This window comes from Mus caroli, chromosome 11, assembly GCF_900094665.2.
Source record: "Mus caroli chromosome 11, CAROLI_EIJ_v1.1, whole genome shotgun sequence".
Classification (NCBI taxonomy): Eukaryota; Metazoa; Chordata; class Mammalia; order Rodentia; family Muridae; genus Mus; species Mus caroli.
The window spans coordinates 111991642-112018206 of NC_034580.1; the positions used below are offsets into that span (position 1 = coordinate 111991642).

The 26565-nt window shown below is 52.7% G+C and overlaps 1 protein-coding gene and 1 non-coding gene across 9 annotated transcripts; both read right to left on the bottom strand.

The window, feature by feature from the left end:
- Positions 1–1077: 1077 nt before the first annotated feature.
- Fbf1 (Fas binding factor 1) lies at positions 1078–25946 on the bottom strand. Of its 8 annotated transcripts, none has more exons than XM_021177695.2 (31): positions 25824–25946; positions 25246–25721; positions 23517–23597; positions 22358–22385; positions 20989–21030; positions 20388–20472; positions 19017–19065; positions 17848–17898; positions 16753–16891; positions 14713–14790; positions 14151–14267; positions 13762–13894; positions 13478–13635; positions 12659–12758; positions 11182–11652; positions 10124–10225; positions 9721–9815; positions 9491–9549; positions 8095–8250; positions 7851–7951; positions 7542–7748; positions 6884–6991; positions 6667–6806; positions 6473–6591; positions 5458–5580; positions 5190–5375; positions 4585–4761; positions 4373–4510; positions 4175–4292; positions 3181–3290; positions 1078–2216 (listed from the first exon to the last, which is right to left on the bottom strand). In XM_021177695.2, the coding sequence occupies exons 3-31, from the start codon at positions 23565–23567 to the stop codon at positions 2133–2135; spliced, it is 3525 nt and encodes a 1174-aa protein (XP_021033354.1). In that variant the 5' UTR covers positions 23568–23597; positions 25246–25721; positions 25824–25946; the 3' UTR covers positions 1078–2132. The 8 variants fall into 8 exon arrangements, with proteins under 8 accessions (XP_021033354.1, XP_029339813.1, XP_021033356.1 ...); XM_029483953.1 differs by adding an exon at positions 24819–24914 and having other exon boundaries at positions 25246–25946; XM_021177697.2 differs by lacking the exon at positions 25246–25721 and having other exon boundaries at positions 25850–25946.
- On the bottom strand, positions 21586–21713 carry LOC115032667. The gene has a single exon (XR_003838297.1).
- Positions 25947–26565: the final 619 nt, after the last annotated feature.

The following is a 26565-nucleotide window of genomic DNA, read 5'->3' on the forward strand; positions in this document are numbered from 1 at the left end:
CAGCCTCCCGAGTGCTGGGGTCACTGCTGTCACCAGCACAGCCTCCCGAGTGCTGGGGTCACTGCTGTCACCAGCACAGCCAGCTAAGCTCACACTCTTCCTAAGCTCGCTTCATTACTCAGGAAGACCAAGGTTTTGGGGAGTCTCTTTGCATTGCCTGTCTTCCCATGTGCTGGAAGTCACCCCTTTCCCTTTGGGAGATGGCAGAAATGCAAGGTGGCCCCATAATGCCAGCTGATCCTTTAGACCCACAATTCTCCATACAGGTTTAACTTGGGACTGCTTACGTGTTAGGAGGAATGAGTCCCAGCGGGTACCATGCCTGCCGTGTATATCACATTCTCCCCTGTGGGGCATCATGGAGATGTGGTTGAGCCTGCGACTTGGCCTGAGCACAACTCAAACCCTGGCCCTGCTACTTGTCACTCCGTGCAGGGTTTTTGCAATCCCTGAAGCTCTCTTTCCACCATTGAGACAGGAATGGAGAATTAACTCCTCCAGGTGTCCCGAAGGTGCCAGAGAAAAGGGTGTAAGATGACACAAGTCTTGGCCTGGCCACTTCAATAGGTCAGCTTTCTCCAGAGGTGGCTGCCTGTTCTGTGGTTTGTTTTCCAGCAAATAACAGGAGCAGTAAGCAAACATTGTATTCTGTTTTGTTTTGAGGCAAGCTTTCTCTACATAGCCCTGGGTATCCTAGAACTCACTGTGTTGACCAGGCTGGCCTCAAACTCAGAGATCCGCCTGCCTCTGCCTCCCGAGTGCTGGGGTTAAAGGTGGGCGCCGCCTCTCATTCTGTGGTTCAGGGTGATGGTTTGGAACTTCCTGTAGCTCAAACTTGTCTTGAACTCTGGCAATCTCATTCCCTCAGACTCCTGAGTGCAGAGATTACACATGAGAGCCACCACATCTGGCCAGGACAATCGTTTTCTAATCATTAAGGACATATTACAGGGGGCACTGGCAAATTCTAAGGACCCAGACATAGGAACATAGTAGACTGGAGGCAGGGGCGACTCAGGGAAAGACATTTACCTCCATGGGTACAGCCCCAGGTCTGATGTAAATCCAAAACAGAAGTCGAAAGAATACAACAGTTTAATGGGTCCGATAGCAAGGTTTCAGGTGCCTCCAGGAGAGGTTCTGAGGGGCAGAGCAGCGGTGCCTTACCCTCTGACCCTCTGGTGTGCCCCTCCTCTTCCCCGCTGCTTCTGTGGACACGCCCTCTCAGGTGGGAAGGGAGGAAGAGCTCCTGAATGGAAGCTGCTGTGTAGGAAGGCAGATTCTCTGTGTCCTAGGTCTGCTGGATCATTTCCCTTCCGAGGCCGTCTCCTGATACCCTACTAGAGGGTCTTGGCACATTACATACCGGAGGAGCAGCAGCCTGGCCCCGGGGCTCCTTTCTAGTCTTCAGGTAGAGTCTCTAGCTCTTACAATCTCCCTTCCTCCTTTGCTTCTCCACACACCCCTCTACTCCTACAGCTCCCCACCCCACCTCTGGTGGGAACCTGGAGGGGGTGGAAGAAGCCAGTGCTGCTGCTGAGTTAGCACTGGGGGGTAATGCTGAGTCACTGGGGAGTGATGGAGCTGGATGTGAGCTACCTGAGGGTGAGATGAAGGGCTGGGTGAAGCCCAGACACACTCAAGCCCCAGAATCCATCTGGGCATGGTGTGCCTCAGCACAGTGCCATCCTTGTCCCTGGCCAGGCTTCCCACTCTCTCAGCTAGAAGGCCCTTCTCCCTGTTCCCATTTGAAGGACCTCTCATTGAAAGTAAAGGCTGTTCATGGTGTATGACCCTACTGTCCTGAAATAGGTCCCTGCCTCTAAAGTAGCCCAGGTATAAAGACCCCAGTGACTGCCGTGGAAGGCAGTGATGAGCTGGGGTCTTACTTTGATGGGTGCTAAGATGGTCTTACTGTCACTGCTCCCTGGGGAGGCACCTGCTGCCTCTAAGCTGCAGGTCAGAGCGCCTGGGAAGAACACACAGATACCCTGTCTATACAAGAAGTTATAATCAGGCTCTGGGCAGGCAGTGCAGTACTTTGCTGGGAGCCTTTCTCACAGAGATTGGAGCAGGTCAGCAGTGGGCGAGCACGCCAGGCCAGATGCCCGCTGAGGAGGCCCGGGGCATTTTCAGGCAGAATGGTACGCCATATTGTAGGGTGCTTTCTTCAGAGTCTCCAGGAAGAACTGTTCATTCTCCAAGAAGTCATGGTCCTGTGAGGAAGATTCAGACGAGTGCTCACACGTCTGTGCACTGACAGGACTCCTGATACTAGAGGAGCCAGCCTGTACTTGGGAGCCCCTCCACTGCGGAGCAGGACGGGTATGTGGGAGCTGAGGCATGGAGTGAGACAGGCCGTGGTCTCAGTCTCGCAAGGACTGGAGAACCTTGGGTCTCTCAGTAGCGACCTCATGTCTCTGGGCCCCAGTGTCTTCAAGTGTGAACTAGAGATAAGAAAATCTCCTGTCTGTGTGTGCTGGTTCACACCTGTCATCCCACGGCTTGGAAGGAGGATTCCAAGGCTAGCCTGGGCTACAGAGTGAAAATCCCGTCTCAACCAAAGAAGCAAAGGAAAAACAAAAGGGAAGAGAAGCTGCTGAGGGTCCAGCTCGGTGGCAGTAGATCAAGCACGACTGCCCTCATGCAGGCCTGTGCAAGGACGTTTACGACGCACACGATCTTCAGTGTTGAGCCCAGCCTGTGGGACAGGCTCCTTGGCTCCTCACTGGTGTCCCAGGTTATCTGCAGCTAAAGGGTACTGTAGCCCCTCGTGCCTACACAGGTTGGACAAGCCGTGTACGGAGTTTACCTCCTCTGCTTTTTCTTTTTTCCTGGCCCGTTTCACTGTGTAGCCCTGGCTGGCCTGGAACTTGCTATGTAGACCAGGCTGGCCTCAAACTCACAGAGATCTATCTGCCTTTGCCTCCTGAGAGCTGGGATTAAAGGCAGGTGCCACCATGTCCAGTTTCAAAGTTAATTTTCAACAGAGGGTAACACTAGGGATCGAATCAGGGCCCTGTACAAGCTAGACAAGTATCCTGCCATTTACCGTGCCCCCAATCCTGGCTGTCTACATTCCTCTTTCCCTTTATGAGCAAGTGTGTGTGTGCTCCTGCAGCCTTGGAGGGAGTCTGCTTACTGTGAATGGAGGTGAGACCCAGCCCAGGGGATGCTTACCTCTTCTGCTGTATGCTTTAGCAGCAGCAGCTTGGCAAGAAGGTGTGTGGGCACCTGGGCAGCAGCTGGCTGACTACACTGAGGACTGCTGGAAGCAGGGGCCTGGACAGCTGAGGAGAAAGGCAGGAGTCAATGTTCAGGGGGAAACTAGGGGGCCTGGCTTTTTCCAGTAGTACCTGCACCCACACTGCCCGCAGGAAGAACCAGGCCCAGTGCCCTGGGGACTCTTCCAGAGAAGCCAGGTTCCTTTCCCAGCATGTACCCAGGAGAATACCAGCACCTGTAAGGGCGGGGCCAGGGTTCTAACATCCTCCTCAGCCTCTGTGGGCACAGAACCCATAGGCAGCATTTTTTCAAAAGGACAAGACAGACTGTGCTAGAGCAGGACACCCAGGAGCCTCCTGTGGGCTCCATGAATGCATGGGTACACAACCCACCCAAAAGCAAAAGGAAGAGAGGAGACTTGGAGCCTGTGGTGGCAGAGCACACCTGTAATCCCAGCACAGGGTGGCAGAGGCAACAGGCCTCTTGAGTTCAAGGCCTGCCTGGTTTTCAAGCTAAGATGCCAAAGAAACAAAAACAAACAACAGAAAGAAATGGTGACTCATTAGTCCTCGCACTCAGGAAGAGGCGGAGGCAGGAGAATCTCTGTGACTTCAAGGCCAACCTGGTCTACACAGAGAGTTCCATGCCAGCCAGGGTTACATAGTGAGTCCCTCTCTCAAACAAACAAAAAACTCCCCTCAAAAAAGGAGGTAGGGGTAAAGAGATGGCTCAACAGCTGACACACCTGCAGTCTAGCATGTGGGATGCTGAGGCAGGGGGATCAGAGTGTGAACCCAGACTGCGCAATAAGATCCTATTTTCCTACAAGATCCTATTTTCAAACAAAACCCCAAACCAGTAGCTTCCCACAGCCCCTAAATTGAGCAGGTGGAATAGGTCCTGTCGCTTCCTGCTCCAGGCTGTGTCCTGTCCTCCTGGAGTCACTTACCGTCCAGGCTGGAGGCTGCAGGGCCCTGAACCCTGGGGGGCAGCCCCGGAAGGCTAGCAGGCACTTCCTGCCGCACGCGGTCCAGCTGCAGCCTCTGTTGTGCCAGGCTCAGATGCTCCTGTGCCAACACCAAGGAGACAGACTCAGTGGGGGCAGAGGAAAGTGGCCTGAGGGGCAGGGCGGGGACTGGAACCTTGCCTGGTGCACACGTTTCTCCTGCTGCCGCAGCCACTCCTGCTGCCGTTGGACCACCTGCAGCCGGCCCTGCTGCTCAGTCTGTATCTGCTGCGCCTCCTGCAAGGCCTGCTCCCCCTCCTCGTATTTCTTGGAGGCTACCTGCAGGGAGGCCACTGGGTCAGGGCCGGCTGGAAGCCAACGGTAGCTTGCACAGCAGCCCTGCCAAGGCACACCTTACTCATGTGTTCCACCTCCTGTGCACGGGCCTGCAGGCGCAGGCTGGCTTTGTGTAACCTGTCCTTCTCCAGCCGGAGCTCTTGGCGCTCTCTCTCCAAAGCCTCCCTCTCAGCAAGCAGCTTCTCCTCCTTGGCCCGGAGCTCACAGGCCCTCACTGTCAGCTCCGCCTGCTCCTGCAGAAGGCAGTCATTGCTGTAGTCGCTGATCCAGAGCTACTCCGAGTCTATGTAGCCACTGGGGTACCTGTCCCCCTCCCCCACCTCTAGCAGTGGACAGTAGAGCAAGGGACTTCTGACATGGACCAGAGAAGCCTGGGGCCAAGCTTGGAGGCTCCTGCAAAGCCACACAAATTGTCATGTCCAACTTCCCTGAATACCAGTTTCCTCATTTAAATATCTGAATCAACCAGCTGAAAGAACCAGCTAGCAAACAAGACAGCTATGCATACAGTGCCCCCGTGGCTGCTGGCCACGGTTCCAGTTCCTGGACTCTTGCTGTGCCCTAGCTATGCTCTTAGTTCCCAGGCCTGGGGCCTTTTGTACCCAGGGCGGAGGGAGTCCAGGGCACCCTGGCATGCTCGGTCCTGGGCTCTGGGCCCTACCTTGGTCAGGCTGATGATGGTACCCTCCCGCTGGGAGTCTGCATGCATCGCCCTCTCAGCCTCGCGCTCTGCCCGTTCCTTACTCAGCTTCTGCTGTGTGAAATACTCAGCCCACTCTGCTGCCAGGCGCCGCCGCTCCTCCCCACACTTATTCATGACTGACTTCTGCTCCTCCAGCAAGGCGCTCTGTGTGGGGGCAGCGAGGGCAGTGTGAGTGTCCTCGGGCAGGATCGGTGGGCTCAGCAGCCGGGGGTGGGTCTGGTCTCACCTTGGCTCTCTCCAGCTCCTCCCTCTCCATGGCAATCTGCTGGACCATGATCTTTCTCTGCTCCTCCAGAGTGCGCTGGGCTGACTCTGCCTTAGTCTTCTCGGCGGCCACCCGCCAGCGTTCCTGCAAGGCCCAGCACAGGGCTGAGGGTGGACTCCCCACTCTGGGAACAGGCCGGGCTGTTCCCTCATGCTGTCATAAACTCATTTCCAAAATAATGCGGAGTGACAGGCACTGGGGGAGTGACAGGCACTGGGGAGTAACAGGCACTGGGGAGTACTGTCCAGGTCCAGTCCTGCAATTCTGAATCAGGAGGCTCCAGGACTCAGGTCAAACTGCACCTCCTCGGAGAAGGTTCAGGAGTGCCCTGCCCCAAAGCTCCAGGCTGGCCATCACCTAGCAGCCTCAAGTGTCCGTAAGCACGAGGGCAGACGTTCGGAAAGTTTAGTCTTGTTTAAACCCTGAGCCTCAGGGCTGGAGCTAAAAGCTCCAACTCTTCAGGGGAGCGGGGTTCCATCCCCAGCACCCCAGAGTGACTCACAGCCATTTGTCACTCTAGCTGCAGAGGATGTGATGCCCCCTTCTGGCCTCTGAAGGCAAAGCAAGCCACACACATAAAAACAAAACAAAAACAGACTAACTCTTAATTCATCTATGAGTGACCTGTAGGGAGTTCAAACATCCTTGCACATGAGGGGCCAAATGACATTTAGTAGGCAAGTGTGTCCATCTCAGAGCCACAGGCTTCAGCTCATGTCAGGTTAGAGGAAGGGGAGTACACTGTTGGGTGGGTCTGTAGGATGGCCCTGGGGCTGGTAGCTGACATCTGGTGTTAAGGTGAAAACAGAAGCAGGAAGAGACAGGAAGAATAGGCCTAGGTCACTGCGTGCTTAAGTGGATGTCAGAGAACAGCTGGCCACGGGCTTGGCCCATTGGCTATGATCAAATGCAGAGTGGTGAGCTCATCCAAGGTAGCCCTGAAGTATAGACATCCTGTACATCAGGACAGACTCACCTGTTCCAGGAGCCGGCTCTGCTCACTCAGGCGCACTTCCATCTTCCCGATGACCTCCTGTAGCCTGTTCCGCTCTTCCTCCATGTCTCGCTGCTGTCGGCCCAGCCGCTCCTGCAGAGCTGGAGGCAACGAGTGGGGTGGTCACTGTCTGCCCTCTTTCCCAACACACGGGTCCCAGTTAGAGAGAGGGCTACCTCGCAATTGCTCATCTTGCTGCCGGATCCCCAGCTCTCGTTGCTGTGAGGTGGTAAGGTGCGAGGCCTCCACGCGGGAGGACAGCGTGTTCAAGCTGCTGGAAAACTTCTCCATCTGCTCGATGATGCCGTTCAGGGACCTGGAGGATCGTCAGGGCATCTAATCCCAGGGACAGCCAGGGCACCCTTGGGAAGTAGCGCCAGGCAGCACACATACCGAGTATGGGAGGTAGCGCTGGTGACAGCGTCAATCTCTTGGTCCTTCAGCATCTTCAGCCGCTGCAGCTGGTGCTCATGGTCCTTGCGCATCTCCAGGATGGATGCCCTGGGGAAATGGCGCAGAGGCAAGGAAAGCCAAGGTTCAGTGTGAGGGAACCATCGACAGATGACACCAGTGAGCAAGAAAGGAACACCTCTGAGCACTGCCTCAGTTTCCCTCGCTCTTCTCTCTCGTCTATTGCTGCTTCCATGCCACAGACACCCTACCGCTCAGCAAAAGGCAACTTTCCCAGCGCAGGAGGAAGCTGTGTGCTTAACCCCGTGTGCTGGCCCATGGGCTGCCCTGTCCTCTGGAGCCCTTGGGTGTCTTAGTTCCCTTCTCATTCAGAAAGGCTCAATGCTTGACTTCCCAGAGGAGTCAGGAGAACCCCACCCATAAGGGGCAGTGGACTGGTGTGCTCAGCCTTGAGCCTTTATCTCACTGGGCTGAAGGGAAGGGTGAGTCTGTACACAGGCTGCAGAGCCACACAGTGGTCTCACAGGCACTGCTGTCTGCCAGCCAGCCCTCACAAGCCTACACCCCAGGCCCCTTCCTGTCATCTGGCCAGTCCTTCCAAAGCCACTCCCGACTCCACTCCCCCGCCTCCAGCCCTTACTGCTGAAGCTCCCGGAGCCGGGCAACCTCCTGGTCCCTCTCCTGTTCAGCCATGGCCATCTGCCGCTGGTGCTGGGCTACGAGCTCAGCCCTGGCCTGCTCAGCTTCCCGGCAATATGACGCATGTTGAGCTGATAGCACCTCCTTCTCTCTGCGCAGCTGCTCTTCCCGCTGCTGGTAGGATGTTTCTAGCACCTTGATACGGCTTCTGTCAACAGAACACCCACCAAGAGGGGTGCACTGAGCACAGTGCCGTGCTCCTGGGTCCTCCGGGGAGGAGATTCCTGCCAAGGCTGGAGCCAGGGGGTACCTGTGTGCATCCTCGATGAGCTCCAGGTCTGCCTGGTGTCGCTGCTGCAAACTCTCCAGCAGCATCCTGTGCTGGGCCCGCTCCAGCTCCAACTTCTGCACCTAGGCATGGATGAACCAATGATACCAGGTGCTTCGGCAACCAGACTCCAGGCTTGTGCATCCAGTCCCTGCTGCCTCCAGGTGATGCTTCTGACCACTTCCCATGAGGAAGGAAGTGGTCCTGGCTGCCCTGCAGCTCTCACCTGGGCCTCCAGCTCTGACAGCTTGGTCTGGCTCTGCAGCAGCTCAACCTGAAGCTGGGCAGTGTTACTCTGAAGCTGCCCCTGGGCGGCCAGGAGCTGCTTCTGGTATCCTGAGCCTGGCAGCAGACTCTGCATCATGGACTCTGGGAGGAAGGTCTGCGGGAGAGGATGAGAGCTGTTCCGAGGTGGAGTTGACAGGACTCCTGCCGAGCTTCACCACCTTCAAGTCCTCTGCTTATGGCCATCTGTTCCAGGTGGCTCCTGCAGGACAGGACCTGGACGAGTCCACTGCTTGCAGGGAAGCAGTCAGAGCTCCCTTGAGCTCTAGTCAGGAAACGGAGCACCCTCTCTCCCCAGAACATCCTCCTCAGTGAGGAGACGTCTTCGGTTGTGACAAAGCTTCTGACCCTGGCCCATGAGGTTGGGCCTAAAGGCCTATGTTGACAGTTGGTTCCAATAAGCTGCGCTTCGCCCTCTGTTTCCCGGGGACACATTACTAGCTGTCATACCTGCTAGGCCTGGGTGTCAGATGTGACATTCCTGGCTGATGCAGGGGGAAGATGCAGAGACAGGGAAGTCAGGGCCTCTATACCTTTCTTTCTTTCTTTCTTTCTTTCTTCTCTCTGTCTCTCTGAAGATAAGCTCTCACTTTGTGGTGAGGGCTGGCCTGGCATGAAACCATAGCCCAGGCTGACATCACACTTGAGTCTCCTACCTCAGTCTTCTGGACTAGGATTACAGGGCTGTGTAATGAGGCGTGGTGGTTCGGGAATGAGAATGGCTCCTTAAGGCTCAGATATTTATATACTCGGTCCATGGTTAGTGGGACTGTTTGGCAAGGATTGGGAGGCGTAACCCTGTTGGAATGGACGTGGCCTCCCTCATTAGAGGATGTATAGCTCTGCTTCCTGAGGATCAGGATGTAGCAGTAACTAAGACAGCGCTCTCTTTTTTTGCCCCCGGGAGACTGAACCCTGGGTCTTGCACATGCTAGGCAAGGTTTCCTCTAGGGAGCAACCAGCAGCCCTCATTCCTGAAGCCAGGCAGGGCTGTAACTCACTACATAGCCTTGGGCCGACCTCAGATGTATGGTTCTCTTCCTCAGATGTATGGTGCACTCCATGCCAAGCCTGTACTGATGCTTTCTCACTGGAACAGCCCACACTGCTCCAGCATAGCTGCCGTCTCCAGTTCCCCACTGATGCTGGCTGAGTCACACCAGCTCACTCGGGAGTAGCGAGGCTAAAGTTCAGGAAAGGGCTACTGGGGGAGATGTCCTACTGGATACAGCTGTATACTCTAGCAGAGTGTCACGCCCAGGTCCTTAGCTGCCTCTGAGCAGGGGAGACTTGCTCTCTGGGCCCACAGCCTCTACCTGTTTGTCCACCTTCCCTACCTGGATAGGCACAGAGAGCCCCGTAGGTTCCTGGGAGTGTGGAATGTAAACCGCAGGCTCTGAAAGTCACAACAGAGAAAAGAGCAGGAGGCTCAGGGGCCTGCAGAGCTCGCTTGGCGCCAGGGAGGGTCTAGGGAGGGTGTCTTGTCACTCATCTTCCAGAGAATCCAAAGGAGCTCAAGGTATCCTCATCACCCAGGGCTAAACCCCAAGCAAAGACAGAAACAAACCTCTGCTAGAGAAGTCCCCAGAGGCAGAGGCTGCTCCTCTCTTGGGGTCATCTACAGGGAGAACAGTAGTGGCTTGGCTCCAACTCATGGAGGACCTGGACATAAAGATGAGGGTGGGTGTGTTGAATAGCTTCTGGGTAAGATGGCGGCAGGGAAGGGGAAGCGTGGGTGGAGCTGTCCAGGGCTGGCCTTTCACTCCAGTGTTGCACAGGTGGCTTGGTAAAGGACATGATATGTTTCTCAGACAGTGCTGTCATCAGGCCACCAGGCACAGATGCTGAATATGTCAGAGCCAATAAGCCACCTTGGGTCCCAGCACAGTTATTCACTGTCTGTCTCCATGGAAGAAAGCCTGGGCTGGCCCCACTACCTCTCACACCCTCAGCCCTGTCTTTGGACATACCCTGTGACACCAGGCCTGACAGCCGCCATTCCTTGTGTAGTTGGTCTCGAGGCTTCTCCAGCAGGGGCCTGCTCAAGGACCTGAGTGCCAGCAACAGGCAGGCTGAGGAAAGTCCATGGGAAAGGAGAAGGCTTGTGTGAGCTACAGGAAGACAGTCCCAGACAAATTCCTAGCATAAAGCTTAAGGCAGTCCTCTTCCCGTGCCTCTGTCCCCGCCACTGTGTAGGAATTCTTTCCAGGATGGGCTCCTAGGGTTTGTGGGCTGCCTTTCTCTCCTATGGCCTGCTGCCCACCTCAGCATCCATCATGGTTCAGTAACACAGCAACAATGGGCGCGTCACACACACTGGAGTTAGGTTCAAGCTCATTTATCTTTGCTCAGCCTTAGACTCCAGTGCTGCTCACAGCCTCTCCATACCCCGAGGGTCACTCTCTTCTACTGTCTCCTCTTCTGTCTTGGCTTTTGGGGCCACAGCTTTCCCCTCCATCTCAGGGCAAAGTCAAAATGCTCTCCCACCATCAACCCCACTTGTCAGAGCTACAAGGCTGTTTCTGCTTCCTCTGGACTTGGCCACACACCACCCACCCTCACTGAACTGCCATTTTAGTTCCCAGGAGCTGCCCCTCGGTGTCCGTGGTTGCTCAAGCACTTCCTAGAGGACACAGGAAGCTCCACTCACACATGCCTTAGCCACTTTTAAGCCAAGCTAAAGGAAAAACCAACAGTTGGCCCAGTGGGTCTCTTTGCCACTTTGACTGGTGCTGTGGACAGGGCTTCTGCTCAGAGGAAGGGACAGTGGATCCTGCCACCTCAAAGACCCTTTTTTTCTCTTGCCCAATCCAGTCAGCACCTGTCCCCATGGCAGTCAGAGTGAGGTGTTACCAGACCCTGCAGGGCAGCTCTTCCTTTCATGCCCATAAGGGAGAAGCAGAGCTGAGTTGGCATCAGTGCCCACAGCAGCATCTCCAACAGAGGATGGAGCAGGCAAGGTGGGTAAGGGTAGCCCCTCAGATCCTGCCAAATCCATTCTACCAACCAAAGCAGCCCAAGTTCATACCTGCCAGAAGGGGTCTGACCCAGTGACCCCAGTGAGGTCAGGTCTTTAGAGGGCCCCGCACGCTCTTCTCTGGCTAAATTTTGGGATTTCTTCTGAGATATGACATGGCTCAACCAGTCATCTTCTTTCTCCTCAGATGCTTTTGGTGAGGAGGCCTGGCTGGCTTTGAGAGAGGGTCTTGCACCCTTGGCTGGTGGCTTTGCTGCTGAGGGAAGTCCAGTTGGGACAGACTGTGGCTCTGGGGCTGAGGGCTGGTTTGTAGGAGGCAGGAGAGAGGGTGTCATGGGTGAGTCTTCCTGTTGGGCCTTTTGAACAGGAGAGGGAGGCAGCAGGTCCAGGTCATCATCCTTAAGGCCTAACCAGTCAGCTCCTCCTTTTCTGGGGTGGATAGGACTGGAGGCTGGTGGAGAGCTCTGTTTGAAGCCGAGGCTTTCTCCCTTAGGGTCTGGGCCGCCTTCTCCCAAGAACCTGCTTCAAGACAAAGAGGAGGGTATTGGACGGGGAGGAAAACTGATCCTGTTAGCCCTCCATCAGCCTTACTTCTGCTGTTAAGGGGGTGCACATCTGGCCCATAGCAAACTGGGCACGGGAGCTCGCACCTGCAATCCCAGCACCCAGGAACTGAGACAGCACTGCTGTAAGTTCAAGGCTAGCCTGTGCTACAAAGATGCCCTGAGTAAATATTGGAATAATAGCACTGACGCTCCCAGAGCGGCTGGAACACAGCTCAGGGGGCAGACTGCCTGTCTAGCATATACTGAGCTCTGGGTTCAGGCAGAGCACCAGGCAGGTGTGGTGCTGGCCATCTGCCATCCCAGCATTCTTCCAGGACAGAGGCAGGAGGACAATAAAGTCAAGGTCATCTTTACTATATAGAGAGTTAGAGACCAGCCTGTCTCAAAACCCAGGTCAGTTGTCATGTAAGCATGGGGACCTGAGGTCCGGGGATCTGACATCTTCTTGGGACCTCCTTAGGCATCAGGTACATGCATAGTACACAGACAGACAGACAGACAGGCAGGCCATCCACATAAAAATAGTGAAATAAACCATCTTTAAGCAAAGATATATACTCAAAGAAAATGACGAATTCAGCCAGTGCTGGTCCGTTTCCATTGCAAATGAGGATTGTGCCATGGGGACACGGCAGTGGCAGGGCTCCTGGAAGCCACCGGAGAAGGCCCCACCCACAGAGTGGTGTCTGTGCTACTCCTGGGTTGAGGTTCTTTTGGGAAACCGAGTGATGGGACAGCCTTTCATGACATTCAGGGCTTCAAGCAAAGCAGGCCCACCTCCTCCTTCTGGTTCTGAGTTCTGGGTGAGAGCGAGGTGCTGGTCTGCCCTCCTCTGCCTGGACTGCGGGGAGCTCCTGGCCTCCCTCTCCCTTTAGCACCTGTAGACTCATGGCTGCCGGGTGGGATGGGGAAGGCTACAGGGACTCTCCTGTCCTCCTGGCAGACTTCCCCATAGGTCTTACCTGACTGACTGCCTGCGGGACTGGCGGCCCTCAGAGGAGGCCATGGTAGGCTTGTAAGCCCCAAAGGTGAGGATCTCGTCATCCCAGCTGTCTTCCTTGTCTGTAAGGACAAGGACAAGAACGTGATGAAGAACAAGGAAAGCCAAACTCTTTACAGGACATGGCAGATGCTAGGCAGGTGCTCTACCACCGAGCAATGTCTGCAGCCCAGGGAAGACAATCAAACAAGCGGTGGCCAGCATAAAGCACACAACATAAAGCACACAGCATACAGCACACAGCTAAAGCACACAGCATGGACCACACAGCAGGTACAGAATGCACAGAGGGCCGCCAGCCCACGGGTAGTTATCTCATGAGTGTGTTCGGAAGCGAAGCTTTTGTCACAGGCTGAGGTAGAACTGTGGTTTCAGCGGATCTGGTGGCTCACACCTACAGTCCCAGCACTTGGGAGGTTGGCACAAGATTATCATATATTCAAAGCTAGCCTAGAGTAATAACCTGTCTCAAAGAAAGGGGGAAACTGGGAATGGTGACTCATGCCTTTATTCCCGGCACTTGGGAAAGCAGAGGCAAGCAGATCCTCATGAGTTCAAGGCCAGCCTCATATAAATAGTTCCAGGCTAGCCAGGGAGACCCTATCTTAACAAGACAAAACAAAACAACAACAAAACCCAAGGGGTCAGGGGGAGAGAGAGAGAGAGAGAGAGAGAGAGAGAGAGAGCGCTAGAGAGCGAGTGAGAGAGAGAGCGAGAGAGAGAGAGAGAGAGAGAGAGAGAGAGAGAGAGAGAGAGAGTGAGAGAGAGAGCGCGCAGTCACCTCTAGCTGGCACAGACTCCTCCCCTCCCATCCTCTGATACTTCTTCTCTAACTTGAACTCTCTGCGTTCCCCAGTGCCTGGGCGAGTGAGGAGCTTGGCGGCTGTGCCCCGACCCAGCAGTTCATCCAGCTTGGAGCGAGCAGGGAGTGGCCCTTCCCTGTGGGACAGGGTAGAGAAGGGATGTGTCACGACATGGGGCTCCCAGGCTGCCCCAACCTTTGCACTTTCCCCTGGGCCTTCTGCATCCACCTGGTCAGGGGCTCCCCTTCCTAAGGCCCCTTACTGGTCTGTCTTCCTCCTCTCTGCCTCGGGGCTGTCTTCAAACCCTAGAGCAGTCATGATGTCGTCCCCTTCATCAAAGAGCAGTTCTTTCTTCCGGATGGGCGTATCCCCAGGGGTCAGAGGAACAGAAGGCCCTAGGAAAGAGGACCAAGGTCTAATGCTTGGTGACTAACCAGGGTGGGTGGTGGCAATGGCTTGCATTCGTCTGGTTTGTCCAGGGACCGTGACTGTAACCCTGCTCTAGACTCACACGTTTACCTCCTTACTCCTGGAGCCTGATCATGTCTTAGTTCTGGGCAGGAAGACACAGGGGCCTGTGCTGCTGAGGTCTGGCTCTGTGCTGTCAGCTGTCAAGACCCCTGGGCCCAGGAGTAAGCCTCTCTGTCCTACCTTGGCCTGCTGCTGCGCCCGGGCTCTTGGGAGCAGGTTTACTCTCCACTGCAGGCAGCTTCGTGCCGCTTTCTTCTTCCTCATCAGAGAGAAGTCCTGCCAGTGGGTCTTCAAAGTCTCAAGGTCAGAAAGAAAGACAGAGGTCAGCCTGCTGCACTTTGCTTAGGAAAAACAACCTAGAAGCTGAGGCAGCCGTTGTGCATGCTTAACAAGCACCGGAGCACCCACAGAGTGGGGTCTGTGGGAAGGGTGGAGACAGAAGGCTTGAGCAAGGGGGCGGGAGCTGGGTGAACCATGGGACTCTTAGAAACATGAGTCCATTCGTGAAGAAAAGGGATTTTCCCTTTATATTTCAGAAAATCTTCAGTTTGATGCCAGCTTCAAAGTCTCTGCAATTAACTTCCTCAAACATGCCAGTGGGCAGAGTACTTAGCTCCTCTGGGAATTCCTGAGGACTAAATTGTGACTTAACACAGAGACTCAGCTTTCAGCATCATTCCCCAAACTGCTCTCAAGCCAAGTGTTCCAGAAAGTGGGGGTAGAGGAGACAGAACTCTGGTACCTTCAAAGGAGAACTTCTTATACTGAAGCCCAGTCTTGCTGGAAGATGGTGGTGGCTTCTTAGTGGGCATGGTGTACCCTACAGGAAGAAGAGAGAGCAGTCATGGGACTGGGATTTCTTTGTTGTTGTTGGTTTTTTTTCCCGTTTTCTTTCTTTTTTTTTTTTTAAAAGATTTATTTATTATATGTAAGTACACTGTAGCTGTCTTCAGACACTCCAGAAGAGGGCGCCAGATCTCGTTGCGGATGGTTGTGAGCCACCATGTGGTTGCTGGGATTTGAACTCTGGACCTTCGGAAGAGCAGTCGGGTGCTCTTACCCACTGAGCCATCTCACCAGCCCTCCCCTGTTTTCTTAAAGAATTGTTTATTTTATGTTTGTGAGCACACTGTAGCTGTCTTCAGACACGACAGAAGAGGGCATCAGATCCCATTACAGATGGTTGTGAGCCACCATGTGGTTTCTGAGAATTGAACTCAGGACCTCTGAAAGAGCAGCCAGTGCTCTTAAGGCTGAGCCATCTCTGCAGCCCCTGGACGGGGATTTCCATGTTTTCCTCCACAGCTTATCTGAGAGCCCAGAGCACAGTGAGCACTATCTTCTGACAGGCTGGGGTTCTTGGCTGTTGACACAGCCATGGGGGAATCCACACCCCCTGTTCTCACCTGAGTCCCTGGAGGAGAGACACGGTTGGCAGCAGCCTCCACCCTCGCCACTACTCACTGGAGACAGCGTGGGAGACTCACAAGATGCCATCAAACTTCGCTCCCTATTTTACATTGCTGGGGGTGGAACCTAGGACTCCACGCACAGGCAAGTGTTCTTTCTGTCACCGAGCAATATTCTCCAGCCCAAACTTTCCATTTTAAGTGAAAAAAGGTCCTCTAGAAGCTGCCTATATTGACCTCAGGGGTGCTGGATAGTTTTATGTCAACTTGATCCAAGTGGAAGGTCATCTGAGAGGAGGGCCTCCCTCAGACCACACTGTAGGCAAGCCTGAAGAGCAGTGATTCTCAACCTCCCTGATGCCGACCCTTTAATACAGCTCCTCAGGTTTTACTGAGACAACCATAACATTATTTCATTGCTACTATATAACTGTAATTTTGCTACTATTAGGAATTGTAATGTCTATCTGATACACTGCCCCGTGAAAGGGTCATTAGACCCCCAAGGGGGTCGTGACCCACAGGTTGAGAAACAGTGCTGTGGAGCATTTCTTAGTGATCAGTGGGGGAGGGCCTAATACCTTGTGGGTGGAGCCACCCCTGGGCTGGTGGTCCTGGGTTCTATAAGAAAGCAGGCTGAGCAAGCCAGGAAAAACAATCCAGTAAGCAGCATCCCTCCATGGCCTCGGCATCAGCTCCTGCCTCCAGATTCCTGCCCTGTTGGAGTCCCTGTTGTGACTTCCTTTGATGACAGACAGCGATGTGGAAGTGTAAGCCGAATAAACCTTTCCCTCCTCAAATTGCTTTTGGCCATGGTGTTTCATCACAGTAATAATAACTAAGATAAGGAATGGAACACACCTTTCGCCACATGAACACACAAACACACACACACACACACACCTTTCGCCACATGAACACACAAACACACACACACACCTTTCTCCACATGCACACACACACACACACACCTTTCTCCACATGAACACACACACACACACACACGGAGTTTGATCCTTCATCCTAGGCTCAGGTGGTGGTTTGAATAATAATGGCTCCCACAGACTCATACAGTTCTCATACAAGGATTAGGAGGTGTATGTAGCCTTGTGGGAGTGTCCTCTCTCTGCCTGTGGGTCAGAAAGTAGCTCTCGAGTCCTTGGGCAGCACTATGTGTGTCTCTGTGCTTCCTGCCACGATGATAATGGATTAAATTGTTTCTGAATCTGTAAGCAAGCCTCCAAGGAAATGTTTGGGTTTTTGTTTTATATATATATATATATGAGAGTTACCTTGGTCATGGTGTCTCTTCACAGCAATAAACCATTGACTAAAACAACACAGAAAACTCACAAGCGCTATCTTCCACCTACCTTTCTCATTAGCTGTTAATGTGCCAGCAGGCTTGCGATTGCTAGGTCCTTCTTTCCCAGAACCCTTTGCAGCTCCTTTGCCGGAGGACTGGTGAGACTTCATCCGACCAAAGAGATCATCGTCCATGCTGTCTAAGTCCTAGGACAGCAGGAAGAGCAAAGCCCGTTGTCTGGGAGGGTACTGTGTGGTTGAAGTCCCTAAGAAAGGTCTTGGCTCCAGGGCAGTGGTGTTGGGAACCTGGTAAAGCTCCCTGGCCGTTGGTGGCACCCATGCACTTTCTCCCCTACTGCCATATGCCACCCTCACCAGAGGCTAAACCCCCTCTCCCACCTCATCTCAGACACAGAACCTCCCAAACTGAGCTAAAGAAATGTCCTTTGTAATGGAGTGCTCTGCTGTGGCGACACAAAGCTGACTGGCTTAGAGGGAGCAGGGCTCTGGGCTGAGGGCTGCTGGGCCCAGGCACAGAACTGTGAAAAGTCAAAAAGAGGAAACCTGTGAGAGAGGAAAGAACATGGCGCCAGCGGGGAGCAGAGTGGGCCGTGGGAACTGGGTCATGAGACTACACGAGAGCCTCGAGGTCACCACAAGGAGCAACTCGAGGACATGACAGTCATGCCCAGCACCAAGCTGCCCTGTTGGGGGGACATGGACAAGGCTTCACAAGGCTGGAACCAAGAGCCCTGCCTTGACAATACAGGATAAGAGTGCTGCTGACTAAGGAGTGAGGCCAGGGGGGCCGAGGGGCAGGCCAGCCTATGTGCGGTATAAAGACTCATTCCAACCCCGTCATGAGCCCTCTTGGCAGGGGATTTGGAGCAAAACACAGGAGAGGCAGGGACAGACGTTAGAGGGGACTTCATCCAACTCTACTCTTCAGATAGCAGCAGATGTCAGAGACCCAGTTAGGAGGGTCTCTCGGTCCCCACTAGACCCGCGTGAACTTTCCAGGGTCCATATACGAAGTACTATAAAGGAAAAGTCCCAAATGGTGTGGACACACACACACATACACACACTGACACACTGACACACACACACACACACACACACCCGGCACCCCTCAGCCTTAAAGAGGCAAAGCTATTTGCTACCTTCATGTTCTGCAGGAAGACCTGTGGGTCTGCATCCGAGACGCTGGAGGCCTGAGTCCAAAGGCAGTGAAAAAACACAGGAACTGATATCAGTCAGGACCCAAGAGCACGAGGGGTCCCCAGCCCTAGTCACTCTGCTGTTCAGCTCGGGCAGAGAGCCTGACTGACCAGGCATAAACAGGAGGGTCTCTTACGCCCACCCTCCAGGGATCTTCCCCTCTGTGGAGACCCAGAAAAGGGTTCCCATTGTCTGCTCCTCCCAAATGCAGAAGCCCTTTCCACCACAGGACTTGCAGACGACTGCTTCCTGATCATGCAGCCAGACAGCTTGGACTTTCTCATGGGCAGAGGCCATCCCCAACTCCTGCAGTTGGAAGGGCTCTACCATCTAGCTCATTGTTCTAGTGGGAAGAAAATGGATGCTGTTTGGGTCCATTTAGCAGTCCATGGCCATTGCTCTACTTTAAGAATCAAGTATAGCTGGGCGGTGGTGGCACACGCCTTTAATCCCAGCACTTGGGAGGCATAGGCAGGTGGATTTCTAAGTTCGAGGCCAGCCTGGTCTACAGAGTGAGTTCCAGGACAGCCAGGGCTATACAGAGAAACCCTGTCTTGAAAAACAAACAAACAGAAAAAGAATCAAGTATAAAGCTAGGGGCATGGTGGCACATGGCACAGGCCAGCCAGAGCCACATAGTGAGACTATCTCAAAAACCCAAAATGAACCAGGCAGTGGCACATGCCTTTAATCTCAGCACTTGGGAGGCAGAGGCAGGTGCATCTCTGAGTTCAAGGATAGCCTGGTCTACACATCAAGATCCAGGACAGCCAGGGCTACACAGAAAGATCTTGTTTTGAAAAACCAAAACAAACAAAGAAGGAGAGGAAGAAGTGCAGGCTGCGCATGAGTTTGGACATCTGTAACCCCCGATTGCATCCAGGGTTAAGATGTGAATCTGTAATCCCTGTTCTTGTCTGGGGCTGAGGCTGAAGCTGAAGACTCCCAGGCTAGCTAGGGCCACACAGCGAAAAATCTACCTCAGAATGAAACAAAATGATCAAACTCCCTGACTTTCCTAAACCCCTCTGTGAGCAGCTCTAGGCCACTCGAGTCTCACTGTCTGCAGGACATTACGAAGGTCAGAGATCAGGGAGTGGACCTGGCTCACCTCAGCATCAGCTCCTGCCAGTCCTTCAACGCTGTCTTTTGGGAGGAACCTGCAAAGAGATGAGGTCGGCAACGGTCCCTGTGTCTGGACCCCAAAATTTTAACATGTGAAGACTGAGGTGTGGGGTAACTCAGTGCTGGAGCATGTGTTAGCATGTGCAAGGCCCTGGGTTCAAGCCTAGAGTCAAGAAAGGAAGGAAGATACACCTCTAATCCTAGCACTGAGAGGCAAGGGAAGGCCAGTTCCAGGCCAGCCAGGGTTACTTAAGGAAACCAAACCAAACCAAACCAAACAGAAATCCAAAACCACATAGTATAAAAATTTTGTTCATAAATCGTGTTTCTATCTTTTTTAAAGCAGTGAAGTCCTATCAATATGAGTTGTTAATACATGAGTAATTATGGAGGCCAAGGGAGTACGTGTCGGTGAAACGCATTCTCAGTAAGACCCTCCTCATCCCCAGCGCCCACGTAAAACACTGGGGATGGCCCTGCATGCTGCATCCCTGTGCTGAAGGGGAAGGGGCACGCAATAGGAGAGTCCCTGGAGCTCCCTGCCAACCAGTTCAGCTAACTGGTGAGAACAGAGGGAGATCATGTCTCAAAGGAAGGGAGAGCAATAGTGGAAAACACCCTAAAAACTGACCAGCTCTGGGCTCTATACACACACACACACACACACACACACACACACCACATGTTAGTTATGGTTAAAGCTGGGCACAGTGGCACACTGTAATTCCAGTATTTGGGAGGCTGAGTCACAGAGACTGCTCCAAGTTTGAGGCCAGTTCAGAAGTGGGCAACATAGTTAGTACCAAGCCCGGCCTGTCTTAAAACAAATCCACAAAAATAAAACAAGCAGTAAATTGAATGGCAAAAACAAACACACAAGGTTATTGGGGGGGGGAGGATTTACTTATATTTGATCTCTCTCTTCTTTTAAGACAGGGTCTCATTATAGCCCCAGCTAGCCTGGAACTTCCGTGTAGACCAGCCCAGCCTCAAACACACACAGATCCATCCGTCCACCTGTCTCTTCCAGGATTAAAGGCGAGTCCTACCCTACCTAGATGAAAAGAAGGCGAAAGGTGGGGTGTTCATTCTCCAGAGATCAAACAGATCTGAAGAGCAGGGATCTGAGGCCATCTCTCATTTTGGGGATGAGTCTCAGAGATGTCCGGCATGACCCAAGAAGCAGAAGGAAGACCAGAACCAGGCCTTCAGACCCCTCAACGTGCCTGTTTACTCTCTCAGATTCCGTCGGTAGCAGAGATGAGGGTTACGTTGAAACTGACATTCATGGTGGCCACCGGCCAGGATGGAGTGCAGTTGAGGGACAGGGCTGAGGGACGCGCCCAACAGTGCTTACTTTGCCTTTGAAGCCAGCCACTGAGGTGAGCTCGCTGTGTCTTTGGCATGGGAAGCTGGCTCAGCAGGCTTCTCAGGCGGTGTTGCTGGAGCAAGGCAAACAAGAAAAGACATGCTGTCAGTCACTGCAGCAGCAATGCAGGGGTGGTGGGCGGGTCCTCTGCTTAGCTGTCTCCTACACCTTCCCACAGAAAGGGCACGACCTGACACCACCCTGATAAATACGAGTGCAAGAGGGTAAAATTCCAGGTAGGAAGCTAACCCCAGATGCCAGGAGTGCCACGGATAGGTCAGCCCACCCTTCCTGTGCCACATGAACAGTAAAACAAAGTTGGGAAATAAGCATTGGGGCACGAAGGAAGCGGAGCTTCTGGCATGGCTGTGGGATGTACAAAGGAATGGCTGCCGTGGGAACCATTTCACAGCATGTGAAAATTAAAACAGGGTCACCTCAAGGTCCAGCAAGCACTGTGTAAGAGCTGGCTCTCTCCTCCCCCCACGTGGTTCTAGGGGTGGAATTCAACTGGTCAGGCTTACACCCTGATTGGCTGAACCTCTTACAGTCTCCCCTCTCCTGCCCAGAGAAAGTAAGGGGGACTTACTGTCATCTCCCAGGAGGTCTCCAAGGACATCCTCAATGGACCCTGAAAACAAACGGGCTATCAGGACTTCCGGAAGCAAGAGTGGCACTTATAAACCTGAAGGCCTGAGACTTCTGTGTCCCAGAATTCCTGGATCCCAGGCCTCAGGTTGACACTGACCTTCCCTGGCCAACAGCTGATCTCTAATGGCAACAATTGATGGTGCCTTGTTAACACCCTCGGCTAGTTTGCAATAACTTTCCTAAAGAATGATGGTTTATCAATGAAATCTCCTTTTACCCACCTCACCCAAAACACAAAAGCCAGCACACAGCCTTCCAGCCTCTGAGAGGCCAGTGTGGCTCCCTGAGATGGCATCCGCACCCACGCAGGACCTCTCACGGACCCGTGCCCTCCAGTTGACACCACCTAGAGCTGGACTGGTTGCACCCTTCCAGTTACTCTCTGATGGAGGCGAGGCAGGGGGTGAGCATGTTTGAAATGATTCTCCTAGCCAGCTTTACTTGCCCTGACCCCCTTTAACCTCACATGGTACGTCCCTGGATTCAGAGCTCAGTGAGGAATACTTTCTCTATAACTTCATTTATTCGCTTGATGACGTATCGGGCAGTACAGTCAGCCCTGTGGCTTTCTCCAGTAAGGGCTGCTCTCTCTACCCCTTTCTCTGGGAGGAGCGGATCAGCAAAGTCCTGCTTCATCACACTCAGCCTTCTCGAGCCTCCAGCTTTTTGTTGATTTGTTTTATGGCACAGCGTCTCTCCCTACACAGCCCTGGCTGTCCTGGAACTGTGTAGAGCAGACTTGCTGACTCAGAGAGACCAGCCTCCCTCTGCCTGCGTGCTGGGACTCAAGAGGCACACCATCACACCCAGCTTTTCTTCTTCTTCTTTTTTTTTTTTAAATTGGAGCAGGAATATGCGTCATGACATTCCTGTGGAGGTCAGAAGACGATCTGCAGGAGTCAGTTCTCTCCTTCCTGGCTTAGGTCCTAGGGGCTCAGGCTACCAGGCATCAGACATCATTATCTGCTGAGCCTACACACCAGCTTGTTTTGTTTAGTTTGTAAAAAAACAAAACAAAAAAACAAAACAAAAAAAAAAAACAAAAAAAAAGAAAGAAAAAGGATGTCAGCCAGGTGGAGAAGACACATGCCTTTTAGCCAGCACTTGGGCAGAGGCAGGCAGATCTCTCTGAGTTTGAGGCTGGTCTGCTTTGCAGAGTGAATTCTAGGACAAAAGAAGAAAAAAGAAGAAGGAAGAAGGAGAAAAAAAGGAGAAAACAAGGAAAAGGAGGAAGAAGAGGAAGGGAAGGAGGAGGAGGGGGAGGGGGAGGAGCTGGATTGAGGGTGATAACCTACATTTCCCCTTACCTTTCAATCCTTTCTTGGTTCTCAGTGCCTAAAGGGGGGCGGGGGGGGGGAGAGAATAACATCAACAAAATCCAACTGTGAGCATGTGTTAGAACCGGGCAACAAGACATATGCTTTGCCCTTCTCTAGGCTCCCAGAGGAAGGAGCATTTACAGAAGAAATCAGTTCTCTTTTCCTGCAGCTTCAAAAAATCAATTTACTCAGAGCCCAGAAACAGTCTTTACTAGCCAGCAGAGTCTAGCTGTGGATGGGCGCCTCTCCTCTGGGTTACAGATATTACACACAAAAGCCTCCCAGACAGACGCAATGACCAGAATGCTTTCTTCTGTTCTGTGTAGACGTCTGAAGGATGTCTAAAAACACTACCAGTGTCCGCCAACAACTGGATCAGAGGTCCGTCCCTGAATCCACTGCCTGCCTGTGGATCCCATTCCCCTAACTGAGCTGCCTTGTCTGGCCTCAGTGGGAGAGGACTGGCCTAGTCCTGCAGTGGCTTGATATGACAGGATGAGGTGATACCCACAGAAAACCTCCCCCTTCTCAGAGTACAAGGAGGAGGGGCTGTGTGAGGGAGGGGTACCCGGGCTTGGGATATAAAGTGAATAATAAATTAATGGAAAAAAATGTTTCTGGCACAAAATTCAGAGGACTCAGAGGCTCAAGATATAGGCCAACATGGCTCTCGTCTTCAATTCCAGCACTTAGGATTGAGAGGTAGGGGGATTTCTATGAATGCCAGGCCAGCCTGGTCTTCTACATAACAATTTTAGGCCAGACAGAGCAACAAAAATTGAGGCTCAAGAGAAACTTTGCTCATTGTTTAACGGTTTGGCGGGGTTGTTTTGTTTTGTTTCATTTTGTTTGGGGGGGTGGGGTGGGGGGTGGTCCTCCCTATGTAGCTACTGGCCCGGAGTTTGCCATGTCAAAACAGGCTGTCCTGGAATCACAAGAGATCCACCTGCCTGTCTCTGCCTCTGCGTTCTAGGATGAAAGGCCTAGCTCAGTTGCTTGATTTGCCTAATGCGGCCCTGGCATGGGGCCATCACTGGTCCTTGCCACAGAGCTTCTATTCTACGCAGCCAGGATGATGAGGGTCGGGTGGCGTGGGGTGGGGGACATCGCGTCTATCTTCATGTGTCTAGTGCTGTACTCTGCCTACCATCCTGGGCTTCGGGGCTCTCTGCAGCTCCTCACAGCACTGTCCAGTCATGTGTATTCTTGCCCAGCAAGCTCATCTTCCCTAATAGAGAAAATAAAAGAAACTGCTTAAAAGATGGAAGCAGGAGCGAAAGCCGGCTTAGGAGCCAAGAGCACAAACTGGTTTTGCAGAGGACCTGAGTTGGGTTTCCAGCACTGTGTTGGGTAACTCACAAGCCCCCAGCACCCCAGGTCCAGGGGGACCCAAGCCTCTGGCACCCATGGGCATCTGCACCCACATGCACACACACATTCATAGAATTAAAAACAGAATCTGGACACGGCATAACGCTGAAATACCAGTACTTGGGAAGAGGTTAAAAAAAAAAAAATCCAGAATCTCAAGGCTATCCTCAGCTACATAGCAAATTCAAGGCTAACCTGGGCTACCTAAGTCTCAAAAATAAATAAATACACATAAATAAAAAGGTAAAATTCAGCATTTCCCAGTGCTTGGCTCCAAGGTTCTTAAGGATCCTTCACTCAAGTAGGGTAGCAGTGGTTCATGCCTTTAATCCTAGCATGCGGAGGTAGAGGCAAGCAGATCTCAGAGTGTGAAGCCAGCCTGGTTTACAGCGCAAGTTCCAGGACAGCTAGGAGTTGGTCAAACCTATTTCTATAATCCCAGAATTCCTGAATTGAATGCCATTCAGTGAGTAAAGGTGCTGTCGCCAGCATGCCTGCCTATCAGAGTTGGATAGCCCAGGACACACATTACGGAGGTAGGGAATTGACTCCTGCAAGTTTTCCTTTTACCTCCATGTGCGCGGGTGCTTCACTACGCCAGATGAATAAGTAAAGTTCAAAAAGAATTCCTGAGGTGGGTATGATCAGACACACTTAGCGTCAACCCTAGAACTTGGCAGAAAAATCACAAGTTCTAGGCCAACCTGAGGTATGTAATAGAAAAAGTAGTCTGGAAGTGGTAGCACTCGCGAGGCAGAGGCAGGTGGATTTCTGGGTTTGAGGCCAGCCTGGTCTACAGAGTGACTGCCAGGACAGCCAGGGCTACATCGAGAAACCCTGACAAACAAACAAACAAATCAAAAGAAAGACAGAGGTGAGTATTTGAGCTGGACTGGATTCCCAGTACCCATAGGGGTTTATAAGCTGTCACTCCCATCGGGGACAGATGAATGGATCGATGTGTTTTTTTGACTGCCCAGACATGCATGTGGTGCACAGACAGACACACAGACAAAACACCAATACGCATAAAATTCAAATTTTAAAAAGAAGAAAAAAGTTAGGCAGTGCTTCATACCTGCAATCCCAGCACTTGGGAGGCTGAAGCAGGATTGCTGAGTTAGGGGCCAGCTTTAATGATATATATAGTGAATTCTTGGGCTAGGGTAAGCTCCTGCCTCAAGAAACAGATTGGGGGAGGGGGAGAGAGGGAGGGAGAGAGAGAGAATACATGAGGATTCCTTATTCACTTATTGGCCTTTCCTTGGCTTGGAAAGTATTTTAAAAGTAGACCATATCCTTTACCCTGGAAGTGGTGACAAGCAAGCCATTTGGAAAGAGAAACCACATCCTGACCCAAATCCCTTGCCAGGAAACTCTCTATAGGCTCCATCTAGCACAAAGCCTGACAGTGAGTTCACATATGATAAACATTTCATACAAGGAACAGAATTTCCCAGCATTTCCTACCTCTTCTTTGTCTCTTACACTTCACCCAAACCCACCTTCACGTGCCTAGGAAGAAAGGCAGCTGGGACGCTCATCTGTCTTCTCGGTGTGCCTAGCCTCTTATTAAAATGCAAAGTGTATCTGGGGTTGTGGACACAGGGGAATGCTTGTGTTTCTCCTGTGCAATGGCAACTTTAGCGACCTACAAGTCCAAACGCGTTTTCGCTCATATCACATCAAAGAATTTCTGCTATCTCCTATGCATTCCGTCGCAGCTTCCCAAACAGGGCCGGGGGTACATTTTCTAGGGGCAGCTTGTAATGGCCAAAGTGTTCCAGAATATCGTCACGTCTTCACATATTCAACCAACTCCATGAAGGCATTTTAAAATCCGCGAGCCCGCCCCTCAGCCACAGCGGGTCCCGGAGTGTCGCGCCAGGCCAGGCATGGTGTCTCTCAATGTTCCATCTCCCGCGCGCCCATCCCGTCTGAATCCAGACACAGCCGAGCTTCTCCCTAGTCCCTAGGGGCCCTGTTAAGAGCCGTCCTTTCAGAAACAAGGCCACGGAAACCCAGCCCAACCAGATCCCAGGGTTCCCATTCCGCTCAGTGCGCTCCGTTCGGCCAGGCCTACCACCTCTCCGCCGGCGACAGTCCCACCTCGCCGCCTCTGGCCTCAAATAGACGGTGGCGTGGAGGATTCTAGGAACTGTAGTCCATCGCCCGTTCACTTGCGGGCCGAACCACAGGAGTTGACGGGAAGGACTACATCTCCCAGCGTGCCCCGCAGCGGGGGCAAGGCGTCTGTTGGATGCTCCGCGAGTTGCTAGGAGCTGTCTCAACGTCACTCCCGTGAAGCGCGGGGAAAGCGTCTCCCGACTAGGTGCAAGGGAGTTAGTTCCTCAAGTTCGGAGGGCTAATTGGTGACCATGACCTTCTTCTTGATCAATCATAAGGTCAAAGCTGCTCTGTCAGAAAACCCAAAACTATCAACAAAGGCACACAGTGGACACGCCACGCCCAGAATCATAGCGTTTGAAACCTAGGCTAGACCTAGATTGTCAATTTCCTAGGTCAAAACTGGCTGCATAATACTGTCTCAGAATTAACACTTAACACACTTTCTTAGGTGCAATCCAAAGAAGGAGTAAGTAGATCTCTAGCCAGAGGCAAGGTGGTGCTCTGCCAACACAGATGCTCCAAATGTCTACAAATTTAATTTTAAAAATTTGTGTTTTATATGCGCTGATGTTTAGATCGAATCCACCCTCCATTGTACTATTGTACCTGCTCCAAATCTTCCCATAGCTGTTTCCTCCCCAACTTCATGTGTTCTTATTTATAGAAAAGAACTTAGTGCCTTGACCCCCCCCCCC

What these genes read in the sequence shown, in the direction of transcription:
- Fbf1 (XM_021177697.2), bottom strand. Translation starts at nt 23,567, where the DNA reads ATGACTGGACAGTGCTGTGAGGAGCTGCAGAGAGCCCCGAAGCCCAGG. An exon ending in TCCCGCAGGCAGTCAGTCAG is followed by an intron (nt 11,653 to 12,658) that starts GTAAGACCTATG and finishes TTTGTCTTGAAG; the next exon opens with CAGGTTCTTGGGAGAAGGCG. An exon ending in TAAAGCATACAGCAGAAGAG is followed by an intron (nt 2,217 to 3,180) that starts GTAAGCATCCCC and finishes TCTTCCTCACAG; the next exon opens with GACCATGACTTCTTGGAGAA.